The 10023-nt window shown below is 44.5% G+C and overlaps 1 protein-coding gene across 1 annotated transcript; it reads left to right on the top strand.

Annotated features, from left to right (window-relative positions):
- Nucleotides 1–6224: 6224 nt before the first annotated feature.
- Nucleotides 6225–8297, top strand: LOC130136977 (uncharacterized). The gene is made up of 3 exons (XM_056307641.1): nt 6225–6470; nt 6799–6914; nt 8022–8297. The coding sequence occupies exons 1-3, from the start codon at nt 6255–6257 to the stop codon at nt 8023–8025; spliced, it is 336 nt and encodes a 111-aa protein (XP_056163616.1). The 5' UTR covers nt 6225–6254; the 3' UTR covers nt 8026–8297.
- The last annotated feature ends 1726 nt before the right edge of the window (nt 8298–10023 follow it).

Raw genomic sequence — 10023 nt, 5'->3', positions numbered from 1 at the left:
ACGCACAAACATCCTCGAAACTTAAGAATTCCGTCCTCGGACACTTGGAAGTCCGGTTTCCTCTTAGTGCCATCCATCTCCAGAATTTTCTGAATCTCAGGGTCCGTAGACTGCAACGCCTTAATCTTGGTTTGCACTTCCGGTTCAATCCTTAACGTTGCCACCAAACTGGAGAGGCGTCCTACCTCGAACTTAAACTCTGAGTCTCGCGCTCCTTCCAATAAAATCCACTCTTTGACTATTAATTGCGCGATACTCGATTTCCGGCTCAGTGCATCCGCTACCTTATTAGCCTTTCCGGGGTGATATAAAATATCGCAATCGTAGTCATTAAGGAGTTCCATCCAATGACGCTGTCTCATGTTAAGTTCTTTTTGGGAAAACAGATACCTTCAACTTTGGTGGTCCATATAAACCTGAAACTTCTCCCCCCTCACAAGTAATGCCTCCAAATCTTAAGGGCGAAATGATCGCGGCCAATTCTAAATCATGCGTCGTAGTCCCTTTAGCGACGCGTCACAGTATATTTCATATCCTTCTAGACCTGATAGGACCATCAACACCGGCGTGGTCGCCAAACTCTGTTTTAATTCCTGAAAACTCCTTTTGCACTCATCCGTCTATTCAAATTCCGTTTCCTTCTTTAGCAAACGCGTCCACGGTGTCGCTAACGTTAAAAACCTTTCTACGAAACGTCTGTAATAACCTACCAGACCCAAGAAATTCCGAACCTCGATTACCATTGTCGGTCTTGGCCAATTCATGATGGCCTCAATCTTCACCGGGTCCACTGCAATTCCTTCCCCGGGTATCTCATGTCCTAAGAACGCCACTCGATGAAGCCAGAATTCGCACTTATTAAACTTAGCGTAGAGTGCGTGTTCCCTTGAGGTCCGTAGAACCTTTTTCCAAATGTAACTCACACTCGGCGGAACTCTTTGAGTATACCAAGATATCGTCTATGAATACGATTACAAATTGATCCAGAAATTCCTTGAATACCCGATTCATTAAATCCATAAAGGCTGCAGGGGCGTTAGTCAATCCGAACGGCATTACCGTAAACTCATAGTGCCCATATCTCGTCCTAAATGCCATTTTTGGTATATCCTCCTTTTTAATCCTCAATTGGTGGTAACCCGTCCTCAAGTCGACCTTTGAAAATATCGATGCACCTTGCAACTGATCAAACAGGTCATCTATCCTTAGTAGTGGGTACTCATTCTTAATGGTCACCTGATTTAACCGTTTGTAGTCTATGCACAACCTCAAAGATCCATCTTTCTTTCTCACGAATAACACCGGTGCTCCCCATGGAGACGCACTTGGGTGGATAAAGCCTTTATCTAGCAACTCCTGCATTTGGACCTTCGATTCCTTCAATTCCGACAGTGACATCTTGTAGGGCGCTCCCAAGGTTGGTTTTGTCCCTGGGGCCAACTCAACCACAACCTCGACTCTCCTATCAGGTGGCAATCCTGGCAATTCCAGAGGAAAGACATCGGGAAGATTACACACCTCGGCTATGTCCTCTAGCCTTGACTCCTTAACCAACGAGTTAATCACAAGATAGTTATCTTTCCACACCTCAAAGACGAGGCTTAATCCATCCAATTTCAATCCAACAGTCTCCCAAATTAAATCACCCCGATTCTTTACAAAATCCAAATTTCCAAGCAATACTCATCCTTCAAAACCCGTCCAAGAATATCATTAGTAATCCATAAATCCTTAAATCGATCGCGCCTATTCACCATAAAATTGATTATAAGTCTTACATGACTACCCAAGCGATAACTTCAAAATCATCTCCTATTGTACCCAATACCATCTCATAACGCATCTAGACTTTCAAGGCACATCCTTCACTTCCTTCTCAGCCACAACATACACTTTTCCTTACGTCCTTAGCCGATTCTGATTAATCTGCGGGGCAGCTCTCGCTTAATGTCCTACCTGCGGTCGCTGCGATTGCATTAGTGACCTAACCTGTCGGTTCAACAATTTCTCACTTGGTGACCTTACTGTCCACATCCACAACATGCTCCACCTCTACCTTGGCAATGGCCATTCCTATGCCTCTTTCCATGAGACCGACATGCGACGTTGGAGTAATAATTCGGCTTCCCAAAGTTCTTTCTTACTAGAGGGACAAATCTCCAATTCTCTGTCATAGACTTCTTCCCAAGTTCCAATTGTCCCTAACCGGCGCATACCACGATCCAGAAACGGCAGCCTTTTCACTCATATCCATTTCACCCATCGAGCCCTCTCATACGGCTCATTGTAATCCCTTAAGACTCAAGAGTACTAACTGACTGCGGAGTTCCGATTTCAATCCATCCCGGAACCTCCTTGTCCTATCCACATGGTCCTTGACCATCCTTGGTGCGTACTTAGACAACCTTACAAACTTGACCTCGTACTGATCGACTGACATCCGATTTTAGTAAAGCCGAAGAAACTCTGTCTTTTTCTGTTCTCGCGTACTCTCCGAAAAGTACTTCCCATTGAAAGCCTCGACCAAGCACTCCAATACTTCAAAGCCTTTTTCCAACTCTTATATCCAAAGTGATGTAGCCTCAGGGTCACTTTTCCCATCGAACCTTGCAGGTTTAAATTTCAAAAATTTTCCAACCGACTACCACATCTGTCTGACTGCATTAACTTGCCATTGACCTTGATTCCCAACATTTTCATTATACCCACGATTCTCGTTATTTCCATTGGCGGCGACAACAGTGGCCTCAGCATCAGTAGCAACAGTAGCATTTCGCTCATCAGTCTGTCTTCCCATTAAAATTCAAACTCCCTCGAGTGCCCTCAAAATCCCATCCATCTGGGATCCTCTGCAACTCCAACTTGCGGACCTACACGACCTCAACCTCGACTACTCAACCTCACAGGGTTCAAGGGTTCACACCACCAACTTACCTGCTATAATTCTCCTTGAGAATTAAAGACCTAGGCCAATTATACCAGTCTAAAGCCCTAGGCAATGAATCACAACAATTCACTAAGCAGGCAGTCGATCACAACATCACTCAATCTCAGTCAACCGAGTTCGTGCACTTACCTCAAGTCCTGACGCACCTGCACCTCACACATTATTGCATAAAATCACGTAGCAAATCACAATCACACAGTCTGGGGTACGCATGGCACACAAATCTCCCTAACTGGCTACCCCAAAGTCATCGCTCCTTATCACTCCAAACTTCGACCATCTTGGTTCAAGCTGACCTTGCTTTGATACCAAATCAACCGGGATGTCACGCCCCGTACCCTACGAGCACGCGATCATCCCTCGATGGTCGATCATTAAATGCGACGTCCCAGGCACGTCGCCGACCCAACCCAAACATCAGAGATTAGGCACGCGCGGAAACAAATAGAAACAACCCAGACAATTAATAATGACAAGGGGTAGCAATAGCATGAAACGATAACTGTAATTCCTACTCTCGGCAGATACATACGACGCTCATAAAAAGACAATCCCAAGCTAGGCCACAACAACAGAACCACATCCCTCAAAAGAGACAATAGTTCACAAACTTAACTCCTCTACAAAAAGGAAAACTCAAAATACCGGGTACTTAACCCGTCCTCGATGTCCGAGATACCCTTGCAGCGTCCCCAATCACTCATGGTCGCGGATCTGAAATGGTTATATAATAACCGTGAGAACGAGTCTCAATAAGCAACCCCCTATACCCCACGTAGGCCCATGCGTACCCAGACAAGTCATACATGCAATCTACCCCATACATATAAAATAAAATCATTGTACTTACCTCGTCATCAAGCTCATGCCAACTCTACACGTTAGTCACAACGTGATAATACAATAATAGTAATTAAATAACACATCACAATTGCTCAAACACCAACTACACTTGCACTCAATCAATCCAACCAATTCAACCAGCCAATTCAATCACACGCTCAACCAGCCAATTCAATCACACTCAATTCGCATGCGTGGCCGAACATCTTTCTCACAACCCGCGCCACTGCGCCTCAGGTCCATTCTCACTGCCCGCGCCACTGCGCCTCAGGCCCACTTGGCACACCGGCCATTCATGCTTTCACACGGACCGCCGTCAACACGTCCCAAGTCCGTAGCCCTCCGATCAATCCGGGCTCAATTCTAATGACCGACGTAAACACGTCCCGGTCCAACACACCTTTAACGGGCCACCGTCAACACGTCTCAAGCCCGCATCCATTTGGCACACCGGCCATTCATGCCTTCACACGGACCGCCGTCAACACGTCCCAAGTCCGTAGCCCTCCGATCAATCCGGGCTTGTCTCATGCACATGCACCACAACACAATTCGAAATTCTCACAAGTCGTACCAATCAAACTCAAGGCATGCTCACCACAATATTCCACCAACCCGACCTTCAAGTCGGTCACATTCAGCTATCAATTCCACTCATAACCGCCACAATAAGCCAATCATTGACTCACCACAATAGCCACAAATATGCACCCACAATCATCCCAATTTCAAATCACAAGCTCAAGATTCCGACATTCAAGTCAACACATTCAATTAATCCAATTCACCCACAAGCGCCACGACAATTCAGTCATGCTATTTATCTCAGTCAATCACTAGATTAGCCATACAATTACCGCCACAATAATTCACAAATTGAGCACAATCAGTCACAAATTGAGCACAATCAGTCAAATTAGCCCACGCCTAATTTAATTCCTAACCCGGTACCAAGCACATCCTAAACAAGTCTAAAAATACCCATAGTCCTAAATAAGGAATAGGAGGTCACTTACTTGGTTTTGGCCCGGAGAAAATTGGCTCGGGCCTAAATGGCCCGGTGAACAAGTGTTGAACTAGGCGCGGGCGCGGCCAACGGGCGCGCCGGCGCGCCGGCCGGCAACACGGGCACGGTGGCCGATCGGCGTGCCCCGCGCGCGCGCGGCGCGGTGGCCGAACGGCGTGCCCGTGGGCGAACGGCGATCTGGACGGGCGAGGCACCTGGGCTGAACAGGCAAGGCGCCGGGCACGTGGCCTGGGCGAGCAGGCAACGGCTCGGCCACGACCCGGGGTGACTTGGCTGCGAGCTGGGCTGGGCTAATGGCCGGCCGGGCTGGGCTGGCCTGGGGTGTTGTAGCCGGGCTGGTCGGTGATGGCCGATCGGTCGGGGATGGGCCGGCTGGGCCTAATTTGGCCGAGAACGACGTGCAGCGGCGTGCTACGGCGACGGTGCGGAAGAGAGGAGAGGTGAGCTGGGGCGGTGAGGGCGAGAGGGAGAGGGAGATGGGGCTAAGGGGGCGGCGACGACGGCGACGGGGCGGCACTTGCACAGCGGCGGTTTGGCCGGCGCGTAGGTCGGGCCCGGCCGGCGAGCGGTTGAGCAAAAGACCAGGCATGCAAGCGCCGCAGCGCAATGCGAGCTAGTGGACAAGGGTGACGGTGCGACTCGGCTGGGAAAAATAGGGAAAGGAGAAGGAGAGGGGGCTCGGCGGCGGCTGCGCGGCGGGCAGGCGGGCGGATTGGCGTCGGCGCGCGGTGGTCGGGCGAGCTCGGGCGGACGGCGACGGGCAGCAAGGAGAAGAAGCAGAAGCAGACGCTGGAGCAGTCGCGGGCAAAGAAGAAGGAAGAGAAGAAGAACGGAAGAAAGAAGAAAAGAAGAAAAAGAGAAGAGAGAGGAGAGAGAGTCTGACAAGGGGGGAAAAACGCGTGCACATCAGCAACGCGGCAGAGAGGAGAGAGGAGAGAGAGAGAGAGGGGAGAGGGGGCCCAAAAGTCAAACGCCATCATCGCGATCCAACGGCCCACGATTCGAACCCACAAACGATCCAACGGTCCAAAATTAATCCTAGAATATAATAAGGGACAAAGGTCAAATTAATTAAATCACACTATCCCGAGGGAGGTCTACTTGTCCAAATCCGCACCCGGTCAAAAATTCACTTTTCACATATTCCGGGCAATATCGAGGCTAGCCACAATAATATCGACACCGTCCAATTAAATTCGTCCCGAAACTCCGAGAAATTCGACACCAAAGTTTGGGCTCTAAATAACGGCCAAATTCGATCGAGTGCGATTCTAGCGAAATCTTTAATTTAAAAATAATAACCGAGAGTGATCAGTTCCCGGGCGAGATTTTACTATAAGCACACTGACGAATTACACGTTTTATAAATCCCAACTATGGGCCGAAATTCGGGATGTCACATCGAGGGTCTTGAGGGGGGCAGCCGAGGAGATTGGGATGGCGAAGAGGCTGACAGACGTCTTCATCGGGGGAGGCGACGGAGATCTGTTGATGCAGCGGAGCGATCGGGAGGATAGGGTTCTGCAGTGGCTGCAGGTGCTCGATATGCAAGTGGTTGGGGCCTGCCGCGCGGATGAGAGATTGAAGCCGTTGTTGAAGTCGAGTGAGTCGAGCAGCGCGGCTGCGGATCGGTTGTTGGCTCACCTCAGTCAGGTACTTATTGTTTCGATCCGGATTAAGTGTCTATCTGGCTCGAAGCGTTAGGGTTTTTTTGCTTATTTCATTGCCTGAGGATTGATTTCGAGATAATCGCGGCGTATGTAGCATGTATGGCTACGTTTTGGTGGCCTCTGAGGGATAAACGCTTTACCGTGCTACTGATGATAGGGAGTCTCTTTTCAATTTTAATTTTCGTACGGATGGTTCAGAGTCCCTTATGAGATATTGCATGATTGGACCGTTATTGAGAAGGTTTGGGTAATTTGTTCAAGTTGTTGTTTGATTTTGGCTTATTGGATTTGCTTTTGTTTTTAATCATCAGCATTTCGAGCCTGCAGAAGTTGGAATACTGGCCATATGCTTTTGCATGCCACTTGTTTCGATTCGAGTTGGCAAGATAGACAAGCAAGGGACTCTTCTTTGCCCCACATCAACAAGGTAAATGAAGTTATGATCTGTATCGGTTTTCGGATTCTTGTATGTGAATTGTCTGTTGGCTTGTGAGCAGTTTAGTTTGGTTTCTGCTGATGAGTTGCCAATGTTTTCCGGTAATATACATAGTTCAGCTGTAGACTAATTTTATCAGTGGTGCTCATTGGTTTACTATTAGAATTTTGTTTGTTATCAAGTGATTTTCCTTTACGTTTCTCAGTTGCTATATGGATGCTTATAATTTTTGGAAGTTTAACAAGCTTAGAATTGGCTTTATTAGGAGTTGTATTGTTTATGTTCTGATCTGTCGCATTTAAGTGGCGCATTTTCTGTCTTGTATCTTGTTCCCTTCATCTGGAGTGTAGTTCTTGTACGCTTTCATTTTGTAGTGCGAGTGCGTACTATGTGTTTTGATTGAGCATTTGTTAGTTTTGTGTTTAGAGAACGGTTCTTCGTACGATTTTTCTACAATGTTTAAGGAGGAGTATGCTTGCTGTTTTTCTGTTCCTAGAGTTCCTTATCCTCATTATTTCAAATTTGCTAGTTTTTATTGCCATTTTGTGTGGTGGAGTTCTGTCTTTTGGTTCTTATTACAGCTAGCTATGTAATGCTAATTGTGGGCACCTCATCAGGAGATCATGTTGTCAGTCTTCTTTGCAAGCAGCCAGTTTAAAATATTCTAGATGAAAGTATTTGACACATATTGATATACCAGTAAGTTTGTGTAAAGTAAACGTCGGATCTTTGGACCGTAACAGTTTTTGTTTTCGATGTAGTTCTCTTCTTGTTGGAATTTTTTGGATACATATGGATATAGGTATTGATGGCGTAATATTGGCTGATGGACGTAGTTTATGTTTACCCTACTCTTCATAATGGGAGATTTACCCTCTTGACAATTATGTCATAGCATCAGAGTCTTCGAATTGAGCAGTTCTTGAATGTCGTTTGTGAGATTATTTTCCAAGAAATGGTGGATATTACTTGAATAATATCAACTTTGCATATAGTCCATGATATCACTGGAAATAATCTTAAGTTGAGGATTTAATGTTGTAGCTTCTTGTTGGTATCCATGTTCATTCTTCCCAATAAATGTCTTTTGACTTGTAGGTGAAGTGGGTGTATCTTATTATGATCTCTGAATTAAGGGGGATTCAAGGTAGTTTCATGCTCCTATATTATCTTTTCGACCGTTGCTTTTTGAATGTATATAGGATCTGAATTCAACAAGTAGGAAATGTTAGTGACTATTTTTGTTCTTATGCTTGTCATTTAGGTAGGTCTCGTGACACTGTAATTCTGATCTCATTAAGTTCTCTTCAGTCAATTGGTTGTTATTGTTTGCATTTGACAATTAATAGTTATGTGAACTGACTTTTTATATTACCCTCCGAATTTGTCACATTTACATCTCCATTTCCTTGAACATAGATGGTACTTGCTGTTTATATCTATGTCACCGAATGGTACTCATTTCTGGAACTGCTTGGTCTTTCAACATATTGTTAGAATTTGTGGAGTTATTTCGGATGCTTGAAAGTCATGCAAAGGAAATACCTTTTGTAAGATGTCCTAGAATTAAATCATAGGTGCAGCCAGAATAAGCATGTCCACACAAGGATGCGGTTAGTTATATGATGATTTTTTTAGGTCTAAAGTTACCTGAGAAATTTAGCCAAAGTCAAGTATTGATATACATGGCCAAAAAAAAAAAGGACTCGAGATAAATCCATTACATATATGATAGGCGATAGATAATCCCATTCAGTGTTTTTACAGGAGATTTGCTTATTAGGCGTTGATACCAAACTTGCACATTGCTATAGTAATCTTTCCGTCACCGGCTAGTTAATTTCTTAGCTGTCTCAGAGAAATAGACAGTTTAAATTGTTTCTTGGTTATATCCCTGTTAATTTCTCAGCTAGAGAATAGAATTTTTTTTGAAATTTTTTTTTTTCGAAATTTTTTTTTTGTTTTTTCAGGACAAATTAGCGACGAATACAGTTCGTGGCAAAATTTATAATTTTTTTTTTGCTTTTTCGAGGCAAATTAGCGACGAATTTTGCAACGAATACATTTCGTGGCAAAAAAAAAATTTGTTTAAAAAAATAGAATTTTTTTTTTGTTTTTTCGGGGCAAATTAGCGACGAATTTTGCCACGAATACAGTTCGTGACAAATCAGCGATGAATTTTGCGACGAATACAGTTCGTGGCAAATTAGCGACGAATTTTGTCATGAATAATTTGCGACGAATTTTGCCACGAAAAATTTGCGACGAATTTTGCGACGAATTTTTTTTTTTGTGGCAAATTAGCGACGAAAATTGAAATTTTTCGTGGCTAAATTTTGCGACGCCGAATTAGCGACGAAATTTTTTTCGTCGCAAATTCATTTAGCGACGAATTTTGCCGAATTTTTCGTGGCAAAATTCGTGGCTAAAACCTTATTTTTTTGTAGTGGCAGTCACACTTTAGTAATGGAGGCATGGGCAAGTGCTGCTTGAGAGTTTCGCTGAATTTCTCCCGTGAGAGTTCTCTTACCAGATGCGAACAACCACTTCTGTTTGGGAAAACTGCTGGTGAAAGAATGACTTTCAATTGGTGTGAGAGGTTGATGTTTTTGGAGTTGCTTGTAGCATTGGGAGGAACTGGCTTAGCAGAGAGAATGCAGGATCTTTGTAACACAGGGAGCACAAGAACGGTAATCTTCAACTCTTCATTGTTTTTTACTTGGTTTTGGTTTTGTTGAATATGTAGTACAATCGTTGATAAATTAACAGGACTAATTGAAATTGGAAAGTAAATCTTACAACTTAGTATAAAATAAAAATTTCACTAAATTGACTCACTTATTCAGTATAAACGATGCACATTGATCAATAGGAGTGTCCACTCGATTGAAATGGATTAGAAAAATAATTTTTAATTTAAAATAATTTTTAATATTTATTTTTTCCCTTTCATCTTCATCATCTTCTTCCATGCTCAGCCGTCATCCAAACTAGTCTAGTGCCATTGCTGCCGCTCGTTAATGCCATGAGGCCATGTAGTGCTGTTGCCATCTGCCGCGCTAGAGCTTGTGATTATCTCTCTCACTATCCCTGACCATCG

Source organism: Syzygium oleosum, unplaced genomic scaffold (genome assembly GCF_021117445.2).
Source record: "Syzygium oleosum isolate NSW1041296 unplaced genomic scaffold, Sole_v2.1 Sole_v2.56, whole genome shotgun sequence".
NCBI lineage: Eukaryota > Viridiplantae > Streptophyta > Magnoliopsida > Myrtales > Myrtaceae > Syzygium > Syzygium oleosum.
This window is presented reverse-complemented; position numbering and strand designations above follow the sequence as displayed.

Coding starts and splice junctions, on each gene's coding strand:
- LOC130136977 (XM_056307641.1), top strand. CDS start 6,255: ATGGCGAAGAGGCTGACAGACGTCTTCATCGGGGGAGGCGACGGAGAT. Junction 6,471..6,798: donor TGTTGGCTCACCTCAGTCAG/GTACTTATTGTT, acceptor TTTAATCATCAG/CATTTCGAGCCTGCAGAAGT.